General features: G+C 47.9%; 1 protein-coding gene across 4 annotated transcripts in view; it reads right to left on the minus strand.

The window, feature by feature from the left end:
* Window positions 1-488: 488 nt before the first annotated feature.
* The window catches only part of mtss1la (MTSS I-BAR domain containing 2a), a 41,985-nt gene continuing 16,571 nt past the window's right edge, over window positions 489-25,902 (minus strand). Inside the window, exons 4-15 of one of the 4 annotated variants that reach the window (XM_056281287.1) lie at window positions 15,000-15,084; window positions 14,731-14,822; window positions 13,780-13,854; window positions 12,573-12,730; window positions 12,108-12,215; window positions 10,307-10,404; window positions 6,096-6,228; window positions 4,004-4,078; window positions 3,646-3,801; window positions 3,060-3,236; window positions 2,740-2,905; window positions 489-1,976 (exon numbers count right to left, since the gene is read on the minus strand). In XM_056281287.1, the coding sequence (XP_056137262.1) occupies window positions 1,165-1,976; window positions 2,740-2,905; window positions 3,060-3,236; window positions 3,646-3,801; window positions 4,004-4,078; window positions 6,096-6,228; window positions 10,307-10,404; window positions 12,108-12,215; window positions 12,573-12,730; window positions 13,780-13,854; window positions 14,731-14,822; window positions 15,000-15,084 (2,135 nt within the window). In that variant the 3' untranslated portion in view covers window positions 489-1,164. The remainder of the gene's footprint in view (window positions 1,977-2,739; window positions 2,906-3,059; window positions 3,237-3,645; window positions 3,802-4,003; window positions 4,079-6,095; window positions 6,229-10,306; window positions 10,405-12,107; window positions 12,216-12,572; window positions 12,731-13,779; window positions 13,855-14,730; window positions 14,823-14,999; window positions 15,085-25,902) is intronic. The other 3 variants (XM_056281284.1, XM_056281286.1, XM_056281285.1) reach the window with 3 other exon arrangements.

Genomic DNA, 25,902 nt, shown 5'->3' on the forward strand with positions numbered 1-25,902 from the left:
TATGTATGCATGTATAAACATCCATCCATCCATTATCCGAACTGCTTATCCTGCTCTCAGGGTCGTGGGGATGCTGGAGCCTATCCCAGCAGTCACTGGGTGGCAGGCAGGGAGACACCCTGGGCAGGCCGCCAGACCATCACACAGGGCCAATACACACACATTCACACCTAGGGACAATTTAGTATGGCCGATTCACCTGACCTACATGTCTTTGGACTGTGAGAGGAAACCAGATCACCCGGAGGAAACCCACGCAGACACGGGGACAACATGCAAACTCCACACAGAGGATGACCTGGGGCAACCCCAAAGGTTGGACTACTCCGGGGCTCGAACCCAGGACCTTCTTGATGTGAGGCGACCACACTAACCGCTGCGCCACCGTGCCGCCTGTATGTATAAACAAACAAATAAATAGATAAATAAATTCCCCTCTAAAGCACATGCATATACAATACTTCCAAACAAGAAGAGCCTGGTCATTTACAATAAAAAGCCATTTTAATTGCCGAATATATTGACATTACAGTACAGCAATAAAAACACGGCCATATTGCTCCTAATTTACATCACCTACACAGTTGGTGTTCAGGTTATAAAACAAAACAGTAACACGACAGAGGTACAGTAATGAAGATGAAACACAACATACAGACAGGCTCACAGAGCAGTTTCAGCCCACCACTGACAGGTGAATGTGTTAATTAAGAAATGGTCATTAATAATAATAATAATAACAGGAAGAATAAAGACAAAGCATTCACTCCCTACAATAGTGACCTTTTGATCATTGTGGCTAAAGGGACAACCTGGGGCAAATTGACTGGAGACCGAGGGAACAGAGAGAAGCACAGCCACAAAGCCCACAGATTAAAAAAAAAAAAAAAAAAAGGAATAATACAACCAAAATATTATGGGTTACTTTTGTACGTACGCAATACATACATGACATGAAACGACATGGCTTGACATTATCCGCGGCCATTAATTTTCCCTTCTATACATTTCTTCTATCTATTGGCCTCTGTCCGTATTTAGTCCTCTCCGTCAGTCGAGTCTGCTCATGTATTACATGAGTGTTGTGACATTTCACTACGTAGCCTCAGCTTGTTAGTAAGGACACCATCCCCCGCTGCACCACAGCCTTCTTCTCCAAACCAGCTACCGCAGGATCCTGGGGGCCGACCTGTCGTCTGTAACTGCCTTACGGAGCCTCACCCCACGCCGTATAGACACCAGGACATCCACGTCCTCCTGCAGCGAGGAGGACCGATCCTTGGGCCCAGAGGGGTTAGACTGAGCCGGGTCTCCGGGTATCAGACTGGGGAAAGGAAACTGACTCTCACCCAGGGCGTGTGCGCTGGCCGCCAACTCTCCTATCTTCTCCACCAGGCTGTGGCGGTTGGCAGCAAGCAGGGGATCTTCCTCAACGCTGTGGGCAACCATCCCAGGGTGCTGCTGGGCATAAACCGTCCTGTCCTGCCCAACTCCAGAGCCCCAGGTTGTGTCGGGCAAGCTAAGCCGCTTGGGAGAGGCTCGCATGTACTCAGTGGCGGCGACTTCATCACCGTAAAGAAACTCCTCACTGCCAGCGCGCTGCTGGGTCGGGCTAGGATAGCCGGGGGAGTCTGGGACTGTGGGGGTCTTAACTGGGACAATAGGGGGTCGGATGGGGATGGGGCCCGATGTGGATGGGGTGCGTCTCACCCCAGTTTTGGAGGATGGGGTCCGGCGGATCGTGGCTGTCCCAGAGGTGACGGCTCCTGAGCCGGCCCCTGTGGCGCCATTTGTGGCCCCCTGCGAGCTCTTACCCGCTGGCAGGCCTGCGGTGCTGGCAGGCCTCTTGGTTTGGATCATACGACGGTAGTTCTGAGCGATGTTGCTGTGGCGCGGTATAGTGGAGGACTTGTCGAAGTCTGCCTGCCCTTCGCTGTCAGCATCCCCGTTCAGAGAGTAGCATTCATAGTCCGAACCTGAAATGTAATACCATGTAATAGGAATCCTTTTTTATTGGAAAGATCAGGTTCCACATCAAAAGATGCCAAAAAAAGTGGCACCAATGACATTTTTTATGGTATCCCGCATTATCTCCATCATGGAGAGCGGTGTTAATGGACCCAATGTAATATTACAATTCATCAAGTACAAGTCCTACATTAATGAAAAAATATTGAGTTCTACAATTTCCATCACACATTACGCTGCAATTCATTCTAATCAGCAAGAAAATGTGCTAAAAACTGTATCCACCGGTGTTATAATTCATACCGTAATATTCAGGGGGTGAGAAAAAAAAATCACAGTATTTACTTGGTGCTTAAAGAGTAACTAAACCGTAGACCGTTTTAAAAGGTTTGCTGACATCTACATGTTAAAATCCATCTAAAGGTTAAAAACAATGTAGGCTGACCTTGGCACTCTGTGATGTTAGCATAACAGGATAAACACAGATGCAGATAATATCATTAACAATAGCTCTGTTTAATTTAGCTGTACCACCTATCAGCATTGACACCTACCAGCACTGACAGACAGACAGATAGAGCCATTATTAATGTTATTAGCTGCAGCTGTGTTTATCCTGTTATGCCAACATCACAGAGTATCAAACATGCCTGGCATGTTTTCAACTTTTACATGGTTTTTAACCCATGGATATCAGCATACTGAAATGGTCTGGCAATTAGTTACTCTTTAACCCAAGCATGGTACTGCTGGTCAAGCTGGACTTTTTACCTTGTGAGGGGATGGTGTCCTCGGAGCAAGACGGCGTGTTGGTCTGGGTGCTGTATCCACTGGAGTACTGCAGGGAGTCTCTGCTGCTCTTTTGCTGTTCAATACTCAGCCCCCGGGTCAGAACCATAGCTAGGGTGCTAGCTGCCGGGGAGATGGGCTCACCATGCTGAGGCGCACAAAAACAGACGAACGCACACGCACACACAGGGGCAAGCAAGCGATATGAACAGAGATAAGCCTACATACGACTGCAATATTCTCAGGGATATAAAATAGTCTACATTAGCATTCACATGATTTGGTCTTTGAGCACGGCTTACCTTTGCGGCAATAGCTCCCTGCATAATCCTAGACCGGTGGGGATCATCTGAATGCATCCCTGAATATCCCTGTGGACTAGTTGGAGTTTCCTGCTCTCTCATCCTATCCAGAGATTCCCGCCTACGCTGGAGCGTGGTAGCCAAAGACGGCTCATACGAACTCGATTTGGCCCAATCCTGTGGCAATAGACATAACAATGAGGATGAGTCTCCCAGCAGGTGTCTTTTGCAGGTGACTTGTCTACCATCCAGCAGTTCTTAAGTCTTCAACTTGTTTCAAATTGGAAACTGTTAATATGGCTCAGGAGCTGGTTAGATGCTGTGGTAGATTTTGGAAAACATCAGCGCTTCAGTGTCATTACAATGAGTTAAGCCAGTTCAGTTTAACACATCTTCGCCAGGCAAAGACTGGGAAACGGAGCCTCTACAGCATCAGCAAGTGATGATTGCGAAGTTAATCTGTATATTGCAAGGGTGGCATATGAAGCATTAAAAAACAAGAAGCAAAGAAAGAGGCAACAAAAGTTTTTCTTTTTTTTTATACAAGAGGCAGTGCAAAACGAAAAGTTGCAAATGAAAAACAAACCTTCCAGCTAGGAACCTTTGATGTGGGTGAGGGGGTGTTGGATCCGGGGGAGTGGTTAAATGTGGGGGACGCAGGAAGTATGACAGAGAGAGGCCTGATGTTGCCAGTGTGAGAGAAAGCAGGGCGGAATGTACCGAAGGATGAGCATGAGCCAAACTGCAGAACGGACAGACAAGTCTGAGTCAGAGTGCTCAACATCCATAAATAGCTCTTGAAAAAAAATCACATTGAGGACGCTGAGAAGGACCATGAAGGAACTCTTAAAACTGCAGAATATAGCAATATGCTGTGCATTCTGTGTTGCTGAGTGCGTGTGTGGAGCACAGCAGTAAGTAAGTGGGTGAAATGCAGTACTAACCGCTGTGGGAGAGTTGCACTCGCTGACAGACTGGCAGGTTTCTGAAGCCTCAGAGGAGGCCGAGCTTGTTGATTTCTGTAGGGCGGCGGAAGATGGAGGGGGAAACAAGTGGAGGGGAAAATGGAGAGGGAGGAGTAAGAGAGAGGGATAATAAATGAGATATGTACAGAAGGAGGGCGGTGGGACTCAGAGAAGAGGTGATGTGGTTTTTGATGTGGGAGGAATTCTTTTCCGCAAGAATCTACAGCCTGTAGGCTAAATAGTAATAAAGTATGGTTGTCTTTAGGGTGTAACACTGCTCCAGGCGGTTTGTTGGTAGTGTGTGTGTGTGTGTGTGTGTGTGTGTGTGTGTGTGTGTGTGTGTGTGTGTGTGTGTGTGTGTGTGTGTGTGTGTGTGTGTGTGTGTGTTCTACAGGAAATCGAAAGAAAAAAAAATTGAGTTTGTCTTAAAGGGGCCAAATTAGGAGGGTTTGTAGTTCAGGTTAAAAAGAGCAGAAAACAATTAGGCCCATTCTGACAAGAAAGCACAGTACTGACTTAGTATTTCTAAAGAGAGTGTTAAGCATGGGGCGTGCAGAATGAACCCCCAAAACAGCCATTTACACCAGTAAATATATTTTTTATTATCATCACTATAATTCCCATTCCATTCCATTAGCCAAGCCATTTATCCCAATCGGGGTCGCGAGGATGCTGGAGCCTATCTCAGCAGTCACTGGGCGGCAGGTGGGGAGAAACCCTGGGGAGGCCGCCAGTCCATCACAGCGCTGACACATTCACACCTAGGGACAATTTAGTACGGCTGATTCACCTGACCTACATGTCTTTGGACTGTGGGAGGAAACCGGAGCACCCAGAGGACACCAACACAGACACATGAAGAACATGACGACGCCACACAGAGGACGACCTGGGACGACCCCCAAGGTTGGACAATCCCGGGGTCGGACCTAGGACCTCCTTGCTGTGAGGCGACCGTGCTAACCACTGTGCCACCGTGCAGCCATCACTATAATGGTGAGGTGATATTATACATTATTGAAATTGGCTGCACTACCCAAAAGGTAGCCATCCCCCTTAATTTGTGTTAAAAAAACCCTGCCATTTCAACATGTTCGCTTATCCAATATTCATGAGTTTGAGGGCCTTGTTAAATACGTCATCTAGCGTATTGCCTTGGATTTTCTGTATATTTTTACATTAATGAACATTGCAACTGATGCGCATCAGTTAGCTGTGATGCTAGCACTGCCACACTTGAAATCTTCTTTGCATAAGGTAGGTCAACCTGACAGAAATAGTAGCATGGATTGTATCATTTTAGCATTTTAGCCCTATACACTCATAGTCATTCTGAGAGAATCTACACTACCTGACTAGTCGATGCCGAGTGGCAAAGGGTGTATCACATATTCATTGTAAACCTACATGTATGGTAGATAACTGGCTAGCTCAAGGAAGAGAGGCTAACCGTACGGTTACTGCTAACCGCTGGCTCCTTTCCCAAGGTCCCGTTTCTCCATGGAGACAGAGCTAACAAGTCAGCAATTTCCTGTTTTATCAGGACGAAAACACCTTCTTTTTTTTTTTTGATTCTCCCCCCCTTCTCCCCATTTGTACCTGGCCAATCATCCTGCTATCCAAGCTGTCCCAGTCGCTGCTCTACCCACTCTGCTGATCCAGGGAGGGCTACAGACTACCACATGCCTCCTCCGATACATGCGGAGTCGCCAGCTGCTTCTTTTCACCTGACATTGAGGAGTTTCACCAGGGGGACATAGCGCATGGGAGGATCAAACTATTCCCCCCCTCCCCCCTGAACAAGCGCCCCGACCAACCAGAGGAGGCGCTAGTGCGGCGATCAGGACACATACCCACATCCGGCTTCCCACCCGCAGACACGGCCAACTGTGTCTGTAGGGACACCCGACCAAGCCAGAGGTAACATGGGGATTTGAACTGGCGATCCCCATGTTGGTAGGCAACAGAATAGACCGCCACGCTACCCGGACGCCCAACAATTTCCTGTTTTATCGGGATGAAAACACAATTTTTTTTGTTTTTTTTAATGTGCTGGTGACCAAGTGTTTACCTGGCTGGTGATGTCAGAGGGCATTGGCGAGGGGGGTTTGGAGTGAGCGTTGGCGTCTTGAGAGACGAAGCCCGAGTCATGAGAGGAGACGCTGCTGAGACGGTGGGCGCCGGCTGATGGCATCTGGAGAAGACTATTCACAAGGAAGCAGAATATCACATCAGTATACAATTAAGCATATAAGAAATAAAATGCTGTCAGTGCGTGAGGACTTAAGTTCTTTGTTTCCGTTCTGCTATCTCGATGAAGGGGCTAGGTGAACCATGTGATACAGTTGTCGTGAAAATGTACTATGCCGGCTTGTGGCAAAACCAGAATAAGTTAATGAAAAACTGATCATAAGTGCTGTGAACATGGAGGCACAATAAGCAGCAACTCTCCACGCAATGCTGCGCCGTCCTTCTCATCAGCAGAGTTAAAGAGAATCAAAAAAATCATCCGTCTTTTGTTCCCTCTTTACTTCTAAACAGTGCCAGCAAATGTCTGCCATTTTCTTTTTCTGTTTTCCTTCTGTTTGTTCTCATTTCATGTGTCTCTTCTTCATTACCCACGCCCTGCAGCCTCTCAGACTCCATTTGTGTGCCTCGCCTGCCTGCTATTCCCCTCTCACACTGAACTAAATTTACAATTACTTTTCATCTCTCCTCCTCTTTTTTCAAGCCCCCCGTTCCCTCTCAGTCCAATCCCAATGTCCCCCCCAAGGCCTACAACCTGAACCTCACAGACTTAATTGACGCCACCCGGTAAGTGCTTCAGTGTCAGAGGCTGCAAGGGCTCGAAATGGTACAAATGGGAATAGGACAGCACTTTGCAACATATCAGTGTGCTACCCTGACGAGGCCAAAACATGTTTCGTACTATTGTGGGTTTGGGACTTTTTATTTTACGGTTTTTAATTTCCTCATGGCCAAGGACCTCAAGTTAAGGGACCAGCTGCCTGATTTGAACGTCTTCCAGGGTCTTCCCTTACAGAGTGGACGAGAGGTAATTGTCAAATAATCCATTTACTCAATTTTGTCAAAACAGCATTTTTTTTATTCCCCTCTCCCCTTTTTTCCCCCTCCCAACTGTACTTGGCCAATTACCCCACTCTTCCGAGCCGTCCCGGTCGCTGCTCCATCCCCTCTGCTGATCCGGGGAGGGCTGCGGACTACCACGTCTCCTCTGATACACGTGGAGTCGCCAGCTGCTTCTTTTCACCTGACAGTGAGGAGTTTCACCAGGGGGACGTAACATGTGGGAGGATCACGCTATTCCCCCCAGTTCCCCCTCCCCCCTGAACAGGCACCCTGACCGACCAGAGGAGGTGCTAATGCAGTGACCAGGCCACATACCCACATCCGGCTTCCCGCCCGCAGACACGGCCAATTGTGTCTGTTGGGACGCCCGACCAAGCCAGAGGTAACACGGGGATTCGAACTGGTGATCCCCGTGTTGGTAGGCAACAGAATAGGCAGCCACGCCATCTGGATGCCCCGAAACAGCATTATTAAGCAAAAATTGAAAGAAATGGTTCATGAATAAACTAGGTGTGTAATATAGCATAAGCTTGCATTCCTGCTTTCATGTGTTTTTATGTACCATCTTAAGTCCTTGTTAATGTAGTGTTTCTGTGTACATTTAGGCATACCAGCGCACCCAATATGCCAGGCTGAACGCCCATATGTCCTTCCACGCTTGTTTGTTTTCCTTTTTTTTAATGCTTCAGGGCTTCCCCTGGTGACCCATATGGTAAGCTTGTGTTTGATGTCACAACGCTATGAACTGTGGGTAATTCCCTCAGGCAAAGTCTGCAGAAATGTGGACTTATGGAAAGTGTGCATAAAGGGCTCAAAAATATCTGTGAGTGAGCCCTCATGCATTTGATGGTTTGACAGTTGGACAGCCCTAAGTGGGAGCGCGCCTCAAAGTCTGTGAGTGTGGACACTGGGATTGGGCCAGAGTTGTCGACTTCTTCTCTTTTTTGGGCCAGTTCTACAAACACAAATGTTCGTTACTGATCATGCTTGGCGGCACAGTGGCGCAGAAGGTCCTGGGTTCGAGCCCCGCGTTAGTCCCACCTTGGAGGTCGTCCTCTGTGTGAAATTTGCATGTTCTCCCCGTGTCTGCATGGGTTTCCTCCATGTCCAAAGAGATGTTGGTCAGGTGACTCGGCTGTACTAAATTGTCCCTTGGTGTGAATGTGTGTGTGTGTGTGTGTGTGTGTGTGTGTGTGTGTGTGTGGGCCCTGCGATGGCCTGGCGGCCTGTCCAGGGTGTCTCTCCGCCTGCCACCCTATGACTGCTGGGATAGGCTCCAGCATCCCCACGACCCTGAGAGCAGGAAAAGCGGTTTGGATTATGGATGGATGGATGATCATGTTTGGAGTGACTGAGTGATCATGTTTGGATTGACTGAGTGATCATGTTTGGAGGGACCGGGTGACAACGTTACACGACTGGGCCGCTGGATCACGTGACCAACGACATCAGTGAAGTTACACGATTGGGCGGCTGATCAATGACATCCCTGGTAAACACGGAAGTGGGAGTTTCTCTACTCGCCGTTGCTCTTTCAAAATGAATCGGCTGGCAGTTCCAGCTCATTCGCACACTAATGAACGGAATATACTGCTGCTCGTGGATACTACTGAAATGCTGAGAACAGAATATTTTGCTGCTCTTTCCACATCTGGTTAGGCACTGTAACAGTCCAGCACAGAGCAGAGTAGGAGGGGAAACAGCTCTCCATGTACCGAGAGGTATGAGGGAGAGAGTAGACCGTTAAAGCACCCCAAATAACAATCACTCTGACCAAACACTCAATACAGTGAGTCATAGAAAACGAGAGACATCCGCAGATAGAAACAGATGAACGAGGAGGGGGAGTCAACAGATCATTAGAATAGGTACAATTACATTAAGTTCCCTTTCAAATCAAACATCCCAAGATATGAGTGGAAAGTATTGTTCTTGCAACTGCATTTATAACCTTGTTTTTTACGCAAACGTAGCTTAACCATGTCATGTGATATGCTACTTCAGTACACTTTTTGATTTTTTTACCCCTTTTTCTCCCAAATTGTACCCGTCCAATTACCCCACTCTTCCGAGCCGTCCTGGTCGCTGCTCCAGCCCCTCTGCCGATCCAGGGAGGGCTGCAGACTACGACATGTCTCCTCCGATACATGTGGAGTCGCCAGCTGCTTCTTTTCACCTGACAGTGAGGAGTTTCACCGGGGGGACGTAGCGGGTGGGAGAATCATGCTATTCCCCCCAGTTCCCCCTCCCCCCGAACAGGTGCCCTGACTGACCAGAGGCACTAGTGCAGCGACCAGGACACATACCCACATCCGACTTCCCACCTGCAGACATGGCCAATTGTGTCTGTAGGGACGCCCGACCAAGCCGGAGCTAACACGGAGATTTGATCCGGCGAGTCCTGTGTTAGTAGGCAACGGAATAGACTGCTACGCTACCCAGACACCCCAACTTCAGCATACTTTTAACAGCAAATATTACTGGGACCACTACAGAAAATTACAGATAGACATTTAACATCCAGGAATTCACATTACAGACACTACCACTGACTATCGCTCTAACAAATTGGCCACAATTTCAAACATTGACCATTCTCTGTCCAGCCATACACTAGGATTTGAGCTGGTCTGGTTTTCATTTCTTTAACAAGGCCAAACTAATTGGCATTTCTGAGCTGTTCTACAGCTAGTAAAAATGGCCAATATTCTTTATAAGCCTCAGGCCAGGTAGACAAATTGGGAAGACAGTGTACCAACTCATACTAGACTTCCTCATGTTCTACCCGCCCTTGCAATTTACCCACCTCTCTCTCTATCTCTCTGTCTTTCTCTTTCTCTGGCAGTAACATATGCCCCATAGCATTCGGTACTTGGGTCCATCCAGATATAACTCCCCTTCTAGTTTCCTTCCACCTTCCCATACATCCAACACCCATACATGACTCTGTCTGTCATTGCATAACATACGTATGGCCTCTTGGTAGATGCTGTGACCCCAGAACCTTTTCTAGGTTGATGAATGCATTCCATGCATTCCCCCAATGGAAATCAAGACCCTGACCTTCTTTCTCTCTATCTGTCCCCATGTACACTCTTCTGGTGTGTGTGTGTGTGTGTGTGTGTGTGTGTGTGTGTGTGTGTGTGTGTGTGTGTGTGTGTGTGTGTGTGTGTGTGTGTGTGTGTGATGTACCTGCACATGCTACTTTTCCTGGAGCCAGTGCTGCTGGGGGATGAGGGAGGGGTCTGGTAGGACCAACTGTAGTCCGAGCCCTTCAGGTCTCGGATCACCTGGGGGTCAGAACACAACCACACAGTGATGATAACTTAATGGACAGCTTTATGAGATGATGAACACAGATATGATTTCGTTTAGAAAGGGCAGGGAAGTACAAGCCAAACCGAATCAAAGTGGATGATGTTGTGAGCTGTGACTGACAGCTACAGTTACACTCTTTTCCTCTCCAGGGGCGTTTATGACAATAAAGGCCTTTGCACACCAAGTCCGTATTTTTTCGTCCGAAATTGTCACAGTTTAAAAATAAACATGACATCACTGTCAATCACGTTTACATACCCACTCCGAAAGTTCGTCCGTCATTGACGTTTTCAGAACAGGTTCGATTTTCTGGTTTTTTCGCATTTGTCAAAAGCCTTTAAAGTTGTTTGACCACTCAGAGCCACCGTATGCAAACATTGTCATCCAAAATGGCGTCTGAGAAACTTTCATTTCATCTCCCAGCACAAAGCACATTATGACAAAGAAAGCAAAGAATATAGAGATGTGGAATTTAAAGACTGATTTGGAGTGTGAAGTTTGTCCAGAGAGAAATGTGCACACTGTAAGTAAGTATTTTATGAGTCCATATTTTTTGTATTTATCTTTAGGGGTTTTTTTTTTTTACATGTTACAATGTTTGAATTTATTTTTTCACAACCGTTTATATGTTAGGTGGCCAAATTCAGTACAATTTGTCATTTAACAATTTGTTGTTATTGATTTTTAATCTAGCACTTTTTCTGTTTGTATTGGTTCAGGTTCTGCTCTTCTGAGCTGCAGGTTCTTTTGTATTCATGAATGCAAAATAAACAGCGAACGACTTCATTGGCCTTTTGTTCTTTTACTTTCTATGTATCAAACGGGACCACTGACATCCTGAAATACATCTGGGAATGACGGGGATAATCCGCAGCTCCTTTATCAGCAGGCGAAACGCTCCCTGCTCTTGACGTCTTCTCAGGATTGAGTGGACCCAATATCTTCTTTCTCTTTTTCTTTCAAGAAGTGAGAGGACCACGAAATTATCCTCCCCGCTTGACGACTCCATTTTGTCTTGTACTGCGAATTTTTGCAACGAATCGAATAATAATGCGTAGAGCAATAATAACGCGCATCAGACTCAGTGTGCAAGGTTTCTGTGCGTAACGACTTTTATCGGGTGACGGACTGACTTGGTGTGCAAAGGCCTTAAGTCTGGTTGTAGGTCAGATATTACAGCTGGAATGAACATCTTCTGCAGCGTGTCATTGCCTATTTGCATCAAGTTAACCTCAGCTCAGTATGAACAAGCAGGGGAAGAGCTGGACTCATTTAATGTCAAGTGTGGATGTGCACCATAGAGGTCACATCAAACCCAGTCTGTGATTAGATGTCAAAAATATAAGGACAAAGGACATCTGTAGCTGTAGTGACTGACAGTGAAAGCTCATCGTGCACCGTTTATTTGATCCTGCCATTAGGGTATGAACATAAGCGCCTAGTTTTCTTATGAATTGTTTAGTTTTCTTATGTATTGTTATGTTTTTACTTCTGCATTCATTGTTGTTTGTTTGCCTGCCCAGGGACTGCAGATGCAAATTAGCTGCCGGCTAACTCTGGTGCAATTGTAAAATTGTGCATTGTCCCTGTCAAATAAACTAAACTAAACTAAACTAAACTAAACTAAACTTTATGTTGTATCTCATTTGTAAAACGTGTAGTATGCTTTAGTTACCTGCTCACTAGCTGGTGGCAGTTTGTGGGGGTCTTCAGTGAGCACCGTGAGGTCATCAACAATGGCCTGCAAGTGTGTTATCTCTCCAAGCATGGCAATTTCTCCATTCTTGGGATATAAAAGACAGAGTGAATTTAAAAGCTACCAAACCAACTGACCACAAAGTAGCCAACCGCTCTAGGTAGACAAAGGCCATTGGATATTAGCATACAGATGTCGAATCCTCTATTGTTAAGGGTCAGCGTTTTGGTTTTTACCAATTTTCACCGAAAAATACCCAGATTTTTAAAAGGAGCAGATCAGTTTAAATTGATTTTCACCCGGATTTTGTGTTTCCATGGAGCCAAAAGTTGTTCCTGTTCATGTGAGGTTATGTAACAGTGCCCTCTTGTGGCGAAATTCGGCATGCTGGATGGCTTTGAAAAATAAAAACCAAAAACGCTGAGCTTGTCTATTGTCCCGTACCACAACTGGCTGGAGTAGGTTGATGAATGTGCAGTAGCGCCCCCTCTCTTCTAGGAGGGCTCTGCGCACCGCCTGCCTCTCTGTCTCCTCCATAAGCAGGTACAAATCGCTGACGTCCTGCATGGCACTGTCCAGCTGGGGGCGCAGGTTACCCCTCCCTGAGGAAAACAAGAGCCGAAAGAGAAAAAGGAAGGGGGGGTGAAGCAAAGGTGATGAGAGGACATTTAAACACAGAGATGTTGGAAGGAAACCTCATATTGACGACAAATGTGATGCGATGCAGAGAGAAGGACAAAACAGAAAAATGATTGAAGATAAATGATGAGAGCATCCGGTGTGCTAGATTGCTAGTATGCTGTGGGTCAGAGCACCGATGAACACTACAGTCACACGTTTCCACACAGGAAATGAGAATGGCGAGGTCAAAAGACGCTAACTACACAGCTGAGATAATGGAGCAATGCACAGCACAGCACTGTGAGTCGGAGTACCTGAAATGAACGCGATTAGTAACAGACTGTTGTCATTACGGGTCGAACATCACAATGAAATCTGATGACTGATGAAGAAAAGGGGGAAAATGATATCTATATAAAATCTACAAAGACAGAAAGGCTCTTTGCTTGAGAACGTAGACGTACAGAATCTCTAAAATGGTTTGGACAAGTGTTGTTTCTCATGCGGTTCACATCTAATTACATATGAGGGCAAAACACAGCGCACATACCTAGAAGCTCTACAGCCAGGGAAATAGCCAGAACGAAATAGAAGAGGGATTTGTGGGAATAGGCAGGGAGAGGAGTATAAGAAAAAAAATGATAAGCATTGTTAGATATAAGGGCACACAAGGACACGTCAGACTGGCATTACGTGTTGTATAAAAATAAGAGCTTAGCAGACTTGAGCTATCAGCAAAGGCTGACGCGAGCGTTGCCAGGAGGACAGATTGTTCTGATTTAAAACTGAGATGCGATAAGATAAACCATGCAAAGCCTATAAGGCCCTCTGAAAAAGGTGTTCCCAATTTAGTTGTAGTTTCACTTTCTAGTCACTAGGTGGCACTGTCTCAAACTGAAACATGGGAAGGGGAGCCAAGCCAGGTTCATGAACATCAGCCCTTGAACACTCTAAAAACAGATGTGGATGGATTGGTTTCATCACAATTCCAATGACGTTAAAGACGTTGTAATATTATATTATTTCTCACCTTTTCTGGCCTTTTTTTGGAGTTTCATGGTATCCGATGACTTCCTTTTGATCTCTTGGCGGGATCTCTTGTATTCTGTGGACAGCCATTCAAAATCATGCAAGTTGTATCACTTTCAGTTCTCTTCACGAGGTAAGGGAAACCATGCGTCAGTAACAATCAACATCCATTAAGCCGATGTTATGGAATTTTTCGACCCCCCCACAGAATCTGACTCCCCTTGGCGTGATGCTAGGCTAGGTTAGGCTAACCCTAACCCTCTAACCCCAACCCTAACCATAACCCGTTCACGCTAAGGGGAGTCTGATTCTGCGGAGCAGTTGGAAAATTCCACAACACCGGCACAAATTCTCCACGATGTTGAGAACCAGTCGTCACCATTCGACAAAAATCGGGGTCATGATCGGCCTTTAAAATCTCCTGATGCGTTCCCAGCTTTCGAGGAAAATGTTTTTCTCTAATCCTTTGTTTTTAGATGACTGATGCTGATCTTCTTTTTTTAGATTTTTACCCCCTTTTTCTCCCCAGTTCTATCTGGCCAATTACCCCACTCTTCCGAGCCGTCCCAGTCGCTGCTCCACCCCCTCTGCCAATCCGGGGAGGGCTGCAGACTACCACATGCCTCCTCCTATACATGTGGAGTCACCAACCGCTTCTTTTCACCTGACGGTGAGGAGTTTCTCTAGGGGGACGTAGTGCGTGGGAGGATCACACTACTCCCTCCAGTTCCCCCCTCCTCCCTGAACAGGCGCCCCGACCAACCAGAAGAGGCGCTAGTGCAGCGACCAGGACACATGCCCACATCCAGCTTCCCATCCGCTGACACGGCCAATTGTGTCTGTAGGGATGCCCAACCAAGCCAGTGGTAACACGGGGATCTGAACCGGCGATCCCCGTGTTGGCAGGCAACGGAAAAGACCGCTACACCACCCAGATGCCCATGCTGTTCACCTTTGGCATGGTCTTTGTCCAACTGGTTAGCCGTCTTCTTCCATTCCTCTATTCTGTCCTGCAGCGGTGTGACAAGGCCCTCCATAAGAGCACTGCAGGAGAGAGAGAGAAGCGGGGGGATGCAGGAAAAAGCTTTAAAGACCCCTGATGTTGAGACTCGGACATTTAGGAAAGTCAACAAAATGTGGATATATACATTTAAAATGGTGTTTTGGTAAAGAAAAAGCAGGGGGAAATGCGGGTAGAGTAATAAACAAGACAGCACTTACTTGGTGAAGTGGCGTAATTTTGTCTCAATACTGCGGTGTCGCATGCACATCCTCGTCAACGCTGAGCCGATATCCCGGGTGGCGCCTTGGGAAAAAGAAAATAGAGAAAAAGAACAGGGATTTTGTCACTTAGGACATAAAAGCTTGGCATTAGATTATCATGATTCTCGGAGAGAAGGCGAGACAAATCAGGAGATTGTTTTTGCAAGAGCGAGTTCATTCCTGTCACATAGATTCAGCATGGCTTCATTCCCTACCAAAGAGTTCAGTTCCAACTGTGGCCACTAGATGGACAAGAGCTATCTGCACTGCAGGCCCGTAAAACCTGGGCAAACAAATATCACGTTTGTTTGTCATTTGAGCCAAAGGTTTACTAGAGCAATTTGACAACATGCCTGTAAGTTTAGATCACTGTACAAAACATTCATCCAACTACGGTTTGTGTGCATGATGGTTTGCCCTGGCGTGGTGAAAAAAACAGCTTGTGTGAGTTTGCTACTGTACTTTTCCTCTCTGCTGAAGTGTAATTAAATGGGGTTTTAAGCCCTAAAGCCCAGGCTGGCCACGGCCCACTGTCTCGCTGATGGTTCACAGGCCAGTATAATATGTGGTAGCACTGATCCCGTTGTAATCTGGGCCACATAGGGCTAATCTGAGGGTCTCTCGCCAAACACACACACACACACATAGAAATGACGTGGTAGAGACAGAGAGAGAGCGAGAGAGAGATGGGGAGACGGGGTGAGAGAGAGAGAAAGAGGGAGAGATGGGGTGAGAGAGAGAGAGAGAGAGAGAGAGAGAGAGAGAGAGAGAGAGAGAGAGAGAGAGAGAGAGAGAGACGGAGAGGGGGGGATGGGGAGACGGGTTGAGAGAGACAGACAGGGAGAGAAGAGAGCACAACTCTCAGCAACAGACAGGCCTCAAAGAGAGGAGGCATGCGAGGGGGTATGTGTTTGCATTTGGGTAAGTTTGTTTTAGTGTGTGTGTGTGTGTGCAGGCATGTGTGTGTGGACAGGTGGTGTGATTTTACCCCCCACCCCCCACCCCACCCCACCCTTTCCGAAGTTCTCACTCCCTCAATCCTGAAGGGAAAAGGAGGGGAGCCCTGTAAGGGGATATCCCTCTATTCTTCCCTGCCTGCTCAGCCTTTCCTGTTCTCTCTCTGTTTCCTAAACACTATTCATACAGGGTAGGACATAGAAAGAGGCTGGCTCCGACCTTCCCCTCTATAACATGGAGAGAGCGAGAGAACGAGAGAGAGAAAAGACAGCGGGAGACAGAAACCACTAAACTACCAAAGCTGTCTTGAAATGAGACAATGAATGAGGAATGTTGTGGATGGTTGTCAAGTGAAGCTGCTGTTTATCAGAAAAGAAAAACAAAACTAAGTTATCAGCTTTAGTCAACCCGCATCACACTGTGACAAAGACCATTTCCCTCCAATCGGTTTGCTCCCCGGCTGTCAACTTTCAGCATCTGACGAGCCGGCTCAGAAGAAGTCAACACTGCGTCTGCTCTCCGTCTAGGAAGAGGCATTGGTGTTGAGGGGCACGGGGAGTCGTACGCCGACAACCATGTGCGGATTGAGCAAGGGCCGGTTGTCATATATCTATCTGCATTGCTTTTCCAGGTGACCGAGTGGGGGTGAGGAGTGAAAGGTCGTCCAGCTGTATCACACACAGGCGTGCAAAACATCAGGAAGTGATCCTTCCATAACATGTGGGGCCCATACACCGGGCTCCTGCTGTTGATGCCGATAGAGGTTGTCCATCCTCACAGGAGCCGGTGTTCATGTTCCCAGAAAAAGCAGTGTTAAAGGTACCTTTCTGAGGTGTCCGGGTAGTGTAGCGGTCTATTCCATTGCCTACCAACATAAGGATTGCTGGTTTGAATCCCTGTGTTACCTCCGGCTTTGTCGGGCGTCTCTACAGACACCATTGGCCGTGTCTGCAGGAGGGAAGCTGGTTGTGGGTATGTGTCCGGGTCGCTGCACGAGCGCCTCCTCTGGTCAGTTGGGGCACCTGTTCGGAGGAGGGACGGGGAACTGGGGGGAATAGCGTGATCCTCCCAGTTGCTACGTCCCCCTGGCGAAACTCCTCACTGTCAGGTGAAAAGAAGCGGCTGGCGACTCCACGTGTCGGAGGAGGCATGTGGTAGTCGGCAGCCCTCCCCGGATCGGCACGGGGTGGAGCAGCAACCGGGTCAGCTTGGAAGAGTGGGGTAATTGGCTGGATACAATTGGGGAGAAAAAGGGGGAAAGACAAAAAAAAAAAGGTACCTTTCTACACCTGGTGTTAAGGTGCATCCTGGGTAAAGGCAGTGCATTTGGATGGAGCAAAAGCTTATATTAGACATATTTGGCGGCATCGACAACAAAGTTCTGATGCAATGAATTTCTGATCTGAACACTGCAACTCGCACACTTTGCCAGAGAGTGCAGACAAGTCCAACAGATGGCAGACAATTGTGGTTGTAACACACTTGCCAGATCTGGAATGACAAGAAACACGTTTATTGGAAACAAGCAAGACGAGGGGGTTAAACTGTGCACCCTTACAAAACACTACTTATTTTGTAAGGATGGAGCAAATTCAGTTGGATCAGGAATCAAGAACACTTTATTTGTACACATCCAAAAACTACAAGAACACACATGCAAACTAACACATATATACAAACGAAACAAAAAAATCACTGTCCAAGAGAACGAACGCCAGCCAGGATGACTGTCAGAACTGCCAGTCTGCATGGGCTAGCAGTTAGCTTAGCCTGCCCCACTTCTGCATCCTGTCAGACCGCCCTCGGTGTTTCCTCCTTGGGCACAACTCCAGGCAGGGGCCATGGTCCCTGGGCCCACTGGATGAAGCAGATCAAGCTTCCCAGCCAGACACCCTCGACACACCTCCCTGCACTCGGCACGACGACGTCAAAAACGCCACAGTCAACGCCAGGTGAGGCCGCTGCCACACTGCCCTCAGTGTTACCAGAACTGCCGGTCTGCATGGGCTAGCAGTTAGCTTAGCCTGCCCTGCTTCTGTGTCCTGTCAGACCACCCTCGGTGTTACCTCCTTGGGTGCAGCTCCGGGCAAGGCCGTGGTGCCTGGGCCCACAGGATGCAGCAGACCAAGCTCCCCCAGCCGATCCAGCTCCAGCTCTCCCAGCCATCAAACGAAGGAAAAACTTAGATGCAGACGTGGACAAAGAGACTGCATGGACGGTACTGGGGGAGGCTGCCGCAAATGTGAATTCATGCCGCCATCTTCCCACACCGGTACTGGGTGAGGCCGCTGCGAACGTGAATTCGCACCGCCATCTTCCATATGGGATATGCAGGAGGCTCCTTTCACTGTGAAGTGTCACTGCAATCAGGCCAAATAAATAATACCTACACATAATCCAGGGACAAGATGTATGATGGAACAATAGATGGTTTTGGTTCATATTTTGGTTTGTTTTTCTACACGTCCCACACACCAATGAAATATGGGCAAACACACACGCACACACACATATTTGTTTTTCTATTCTTGTGAGGACCCTCACTCACAACATTCATTCCTTTACCCTTCACCATCACCATCAGCACTAAATGTCTAACATGAACCTTTACCCTGACCTTAACCTAGTCCTAATTATTTTCTTCCTGATTGTACTTGGCCAATTACCCCACTCTTCCAAGTCGTCCCGGTCGCTGCTCCACCCCCTCTGCCCATCCGGGGAGGGCTGCGGACTACCACATGCCTCCTCCGATACATGTGGAGTCGCCAGCTGCTTCTTTTCACCTGACAGTGAGGAGTTTCACCAGGGGGACGTAGCGCGTGGGAGGATCACACTATTCCCTCCAGTTCCCCCTCCCCCCTGAACAGGTGCCCCGACCGACCAGAGGAGGCGCTAGTGCAGCAACCAGGACACATACCCACATCCGGCTTCCCACTCGCAGACACGGCCAATTGTGTCTGTAGGGACGCCCGATCAAGCCGGAGGTAACACGGGGATTCGAACCGACGATCCCCGCGTTGGTAGGCAACAGAATAGACCGCTATGCTACCCGGACGCCAGAACCTAGTCCTAATTCAACCTTAACCCTAAAACCAAGACTAAATTAGACCCTTGAGGAAGTGAGGACAGGCCAAAATGTCCTCACTCTTACACACACAAACACACAAACACACACACACACACACACACACACACACACACACACACACACACACACACACACACACACACACACACACACACACACACACACACACACACACACACACAGTCTACCTGACATGGAAAAAAAACACCCACACAGGCACACAGGACACGTGCCCATAGGTTATGTGTCATTGAGCTTTGCTTTTCTCCTCCCCTTAAAAGCATTATAGGAGGCATCCACAGCTGCAAATCAACTCTTGGAGGGCGAGCGAGGCAGGGTGGAGGGAGGGAGCCCGAGGAGAGAGAGGGAGAGACGAGTGTGGGCTCTTTTATCTCTCTAACAGACCTTCTCAATGTCACTGTCAGCCAGCTTCACAAGGAGCGCCCCCCCCCTAGCCCAGCCAATCCACACCTGCCAATTTCCTTCCCTCTCCCTCCCGTCTCCTGCTCCTCTCTCCATCCCCCCACAGGGGATCAGCTAACAGCTACATCCTGGGGAGGTCCAGAGGCTTCCTGCCCCATGTCCAGGAGCCCCGCTGGCCTCCTGCCCCGACCGGACGAACGCACCAATTGCCTACGGGTACACTATGGGACCGGCATGGGGTGATTCATTTCCCACAGCACCACTGAGTGCGGGCGCGCGCACGCACACGCACACGCGCACACACACACACACACACACACACACACACACACACACACACACAAACACACACAGAGGCATGCATCTAAAACACACACACAGGCAAACGGCAAAGGGAAGGTTCGGAGACATCACGTTGCAAAATGGTTTAGAAGCAGAATTTTAAAATAATAAGCCGATTAAAGTTGAAACTGCTAAAACGGTTTCTCGCCGAGTCTCCCTTGCTCCTTGTAACCCCCCCACCCACCCCAACCCACCCACCCACCTCTCCAAAAACACACACACACATACACACTTTTTCCTACATGTGTGGGAGGGAGTGATCCTGAGCACCTGACTTGCTTGCAGTTTGGGAAACTGACTGGAACACGAATAAGCGCCGGGAAAGTTATTTAGCAGACCCGGACCCCCAGGGGCAAAAGGGGGAGTGGGGCCCACCATATAGCAGGGGTTGCCTTAACTGAGAATTTGGGGGAAAAAAATTGCCAAATTTTATAAGCATTGACACGTAATTCCAAAGACCAGCTGTCATTTTGCCGGATTCGGCTTTGTTGGCTTTGTTGGGAAAACTCCCGATTCATATCACTGTGCAGATACTCAGTGCAGCGAATACTGCACGGTGACATTTCTGCTACTGTATTTATACTGTATTATATAATACTTTTATATACAAGCGACCGTCTTTGTTAGCGGATTATGTAAAATAGGCTGCAGAAGGGTTCAAAAAGCGCATTCAATAGCACAGATCTGCTAACAACGGGAGGCTCTAGCATGAATCAATCGCTGTCTCTCTCTCTTTTTTTTTTTAATCTTTCCATAACCTTTAACATTTTTGTTGAGCGCAGCCCTAGTTAAGCCTGTAGTGGTGTTGGCATTAAGCGTTGTAATCCACACATACACAAATCCAACAAAAGATATAGCATCCGTAAACATTCAAACAAACATGACGGGGGGGGGGGGATGGGGGAGAGACTGTGACTGGATTTTTGCAACCCTGTCCGTCACGGTGACGGGTCACGATTAATCAGAGCACACACGCTCGTCCACATGATCGGAGTAAAAAGAAACCCAGAGCACAGACCAGAAGTGAGACGGAGCAATCATGCAGCCCAGCCTCATACCCCGAGACGCGGGGGCAGACAACTGGAAAGCATGCGCTACATGATATTCGAACAGTGCAATTTGTACTACTGCTGCGCATGTGGTTGAAGGCACACACATGCCTATGTCAGTACTTGTGACGTTCATAAATATATATGGCTACCACATCAGCGCTTTTTTATTGGCGGGAAGGTCGGGGTCCCCTATTGGGTTTTGGTGGGAATCGGGCACTCGACTACCTGAGACCAGCTTAGTGCGGTGCAAGCGTTTAGTAAGTGGTTCCATCCACAGCTCTGGTTCTGATTAACTTGCTCGATTCCTCGGGGAAAGAGGAGCATTTTAATAGGTCTGCTTTATAGGGGGCTCCCCTGCCAGGAGCCAGGAGCCAGGAGCACTAGCCTCACCGCCAGGGTCCTCGTCTCACCATGTCTTCAGTTGCCGCTTAGCTTAACTACGTCTCGCTTCCAGCGTCTGAACCGGCTTCCGTTGGACCGGGCCTGGATTTAGCATGTTGCAGTTCAGCAGTTAAATGCATTTTCACTGTTAGAGGTCCACTGACTTCCCGGGAGTTCCGCTGAGCGCGGCCCTTTATTCTGCTCCCTGTATCAATAAAGCATGTTTATGTGGGCTGCAGAGCGGCGAGGTACAGAACATCCGCGCCGCTCCAGTTCCAGGAATTTCGAGTTCCCTTGATATGCCGAGTCCTCGCACGGCGGCGATACACTAAGCTCGGGGAAAAATTCCATCCTCCGTAAGATAACAGCTATTTCTCACATTGGCACCTTGGCCACTTATTTGACCGTGGCTGGCACGCACCATTGATCCTCCCGCCTTTACCCTCTCTCACCCCTTTTTAAGTGCTTCAGAGTGAACTGGCAGAGACACAGCGGAGGCCAGTGATAGATGAAAGCCCGTGGGCACAGGGAGGGAGGAGAGGAAGGGATGAAAGAGGTTACACACTGCAAAGGGTTTCGGTTGGGCTCGGCCACTGAAGGGACCAGAGGAAGTGCATGCTGACTGCTGCAGGTGCAAAAGTGGGCTGCCAGGTCCCCTGTCTGTGAATGTGGCTGCTGTGCCAACACGCTAGCCGGGGTTAATGTACGTAAGTATACTGGTAATAGGAGTGTAATGGCCCAAATAAAGGACACATGGCGTCATAGGTGTGAAGCGCGACTCTTTTTACAACACTGTGTGCTCTGTTGTTTAACAACTGTAGAATTTGAGAGCTTTACAGTGCATTACCCACTTATTTTCTCATACACGTACACACACACACACACACACACACACACCTAAAACAATCAAACACTGGTTGTGTGACTTTGTTGCAAACAGAACAACACGGCATCGTTATGTTAAGTTTGTAATTGGAGGCGTCCGGGTAGCGTTGCGGTCTATTCCGTTGCCTACCATCATGGGGATTGGCGGTTCGAATCCCCGTGTTACCTCCGGCTTGGTCGGGGTATCTCTACAGACACAACTGGCCATGTCTGCGGGTGGGAAGCCGTATTGTGAGTATGTGTCCCGGCTGCTGCACTAAGCGCCTCCTCTGGTTGGTCGGGGTGCCTGTTTGGGGGGAGGGGGAACTGGGGGGAATAGTGTGATGCTCCCATGCGCTACGTCCCGCTGGTGAAACTCCTCACTGTCAGGTGAAAAGAAGCGGCTGGCGACTCCACATGTATGGGAGGAGGCATGTGGTAGTCTGCAGCCCTCCCCAGATCGGCAGAGGGGGTGGAGCAGCGACCGGGACGCTCGGAGGAGTGTGGTAATTGGCTGGATACAAGTGGGGAGAAAAAGAGGTAAAAAAAACCAAAACAAAACCGTACCTAAAGATTGACTTGAGCATGTTAACAGTGACAGTCTTACTTGCATCTCTGTCAAAGGTGTTTCTGTGCAATCCTGCCTCAAGTGAAACAGCATGGGCAATACCAAGTGATGGACTATGAGGGAGAGGCGAAGACAGAATATTGGGGGTGGGGGCAGAAAAATATATTAAGCCAATTTTCTTACCAATGAGGATTATAATGTTAATTAGATAAACATAAAGTCTTTGGCCTTCTACAGCAGCCTATATTGTTAGATGCACTAACTCACAAACATTTTGGAGGGGTGGGTGACTACATGTCAGTCTAGTCTGTGAGTGAGTGAGTTAGAAATTAGGCTCATGAGATGTTTTACATCTAAAAAAAACCAACACTAAAATGCAGGAAAAGTACAAGGTGAAAATATAAATCGTGTCCTGCTCTGTAAATGATGTTGTAGGGTTGCATTATTCCACTTTTACGAGGCGAAGGAATATCCATGTCTATTTGCTCAGTGCCGAGGCCAGGCGAGGACAAGCCGCTTTGATTTCATCAGTTTCATTGATCGTGTTCCGTTACAAACGCGGCCAAACACAAAGCTGCAGCTCCTGAGGTGGAAAAACCCGATGAGACATCCTAAACCGACTTCAGCAAGCGCTCTCATCAAACCGCAACAGGAGCAGTCAAGTCTGCAGCACATCCGGAATAAAGCCATCCCTTAGGCCCGCTGCTTTGGGGATCAAAAGCTTTCCTGTTGATAATAACAATGATGGCAGAAGAGTGGCGAATAAAGCATTAGCCGCATGTGGCCATTGATCGTGGAAAACAATTTTAGTGCCAAAACGCCGGGGGTGATAGATTATGAGAGATACAGAGCCGACTGAGGTTCAATAAACTCTGGATCGGCGCTTTAGGGACTGTGACACCGAACTTTCTGAAGGCAATGTTCTGGAGCGTAGTTTTTTGTGGCACTGAATGTTTTATTCTTTATTTTTTCTGGATTTTCCTCCCTTTTTTCTCCCCAATTGTACTTGGTCAATTATCTTATTTTTCGAGCCGTCTCGGTCGCTGCTCCATCCCCTCTGCCGATCCGGGGAGGGCTGCAGACTACCACACGCTTCCTCCGATACATGTGGAGTCGCCAGCTGCTTCTTTTCACCTGACAGTGAGGAGTTTCACCAGGCGGACATAGCATGTGGGAGGATCACGCTATTCCCCCCGGTTCCCCCTCCCCCCTGAACAGGCGCCCCCACCGACCAGAGGAGGCGCTAGTGCAGCGACCACGACACATACCCACATCCAGCTTCCCTCCCACAGACACAGCCAATTGTGTCTGTAGGGATGCCTGACCAAGCCGGAGGTAACACGGGGATTCGAACCGCCTATCCCCGTGTTGGTAGGCAAAGGAATAGTCCGCTACGCTACCCGGACGTCCTGACAAGCTCAGACAACGACTGATAAGAAGGGGAGAAGGTCCAGTCTGTTAACAAAGAAAAGCCTTTTTTGGAGGTGATAGTGACTGAAAAGGGGTACCACATGGGGGCAACATCATGTAATTGAAATACCCGTTTGTATTCCTTATGGTTTCAGCAAAGACAGAGTTCATGCCACAGATTGTGTCACAATGGTTCTGAGATTTGGGGATTAAACCTACTTCAAACGAGTGGCTCCAAAACCAAAGTATGCACCAACATGTGCTCAGTAAACCATTGCATTGTTAAATTAAAGGTAGAAAATATGCACACAAAACCTGTGTGTGTGAAACTTTTAAGATCCCTCAGGCTTCGTACGTGTGTGCATGTGTGTTTTCTAGGGTACAAATCTTCATTGTTATATCACAACGGCATTCAAGACCTGTGTGTCATTTCCTCACATGAGGAATGTCTCTCATCCTCACACCAATAACTGTCCCATCCCATTGAAAGACACAGGAAACTGCCGAGAAATCTATTGTCCTTGCCATGTGCACGCACACACGCACACGCACACGCACACACACACACACACACACACACAATGATCCCATTGTTGTCTGCCACAACACTACACATAACATTTTACCCCTCACCACCACAAAGGCCAGCAGACAGATCTCGGTGCGCCTTAATGTGGTGTAAACATGTTCTGGAGTGCATTAAAAGGAGACAGGATACAGTTTAAAGGAGGAGGGAGCAGGACAAGGAGGAGGAGGAGGAGGAGGAGGAGCGATATTTACTGGTGAAGGAGCTTCCCGTCCCAGGACAGACGCACACTTCTAAAAATAACTTCCCCTCTCCTTGTCTAGTTATGCTTTTGATTAGAAACAGAGCAAAGAAGGAGAAGAACAAAAAAAAAAAACAACTTTAGAAGTCGGGAAAGACAAAAATCCAAGTATCATGAGTTCGAAAAAAGGGAGGAACTGACTGAAGTCTGGGAAAGTACAAGAGGGAAAAGAGGACACCTCCCAAGGAAGTTAAAAAGAGCAGGCTAAAGGAAGCTGTCACAAGCAGGAAAAAAGACAGCGAGACAGAGCGAGAGAGAGAGAGAGAAAAGGAGGGAGGGGGTGAGACCTGTGTTGATGGCTGTCACGGAGCGGAAGACATCGTACAAATACACCTCCAACCTTTCTTTATCCGTGGGCTTAGCCACAATCCTGACATGCTCACTTTCAAACTCAGAGATGCAGCGCAAATAAGTCCCTCCACATCCTCTCCTCAGCACCCCAGCTGTGGAGCTGGGCACTATGGGAAATATGACCATCTCGATAAGCATGGTGAATTTTACAGGACATCGATGCATAACATACATATAGGCAAGCCAAGTTTATTCATATAGCACATTTCACAGACAGAGGCAATTCAATGTGCTTTACATACATACAGAAGAAGATGAAAAGGTAAAAAGAAGACAGGCTTACTGTATTTATATGGCTACCAACATTTAGTTCCAAGCCAATAACTACATCCAGATTTCTGGCTTGGCTTGTAGTCTTGACTGACGGGGATTCAAGGTGAGCAAAAATGTTCAACCTCTCTTTCCTAGGCCAAACACAATGGTCTCAGTGTTATCTTTCTTAATCGGAGAAAATTCTGGGACAGCCAGTCATTACTTTGTTCCAAGCGCTGACGAAGTGCGTCTAAGGGACCATAATCACTTGGCAAGAGAGCTATGTATATTTGAGTATCGCCTGCATAGCTGTGGTAACAACAGTGGAAAACAAAAAGCATGCGGC

This window comes from Lampris incognitus, chromosome 6, assembly GCF_029633865.1.
Source record: "Lampris incognitus isolate fLamInc1 chromosome 6, fLamInc1.hap2, whole genome shotgun sequence".
NCBI lineage: Eukaryota > Metazoa > Chordata > Actinopteri > Lampriformes > Lampridae > Lampris > Lampris incognitus.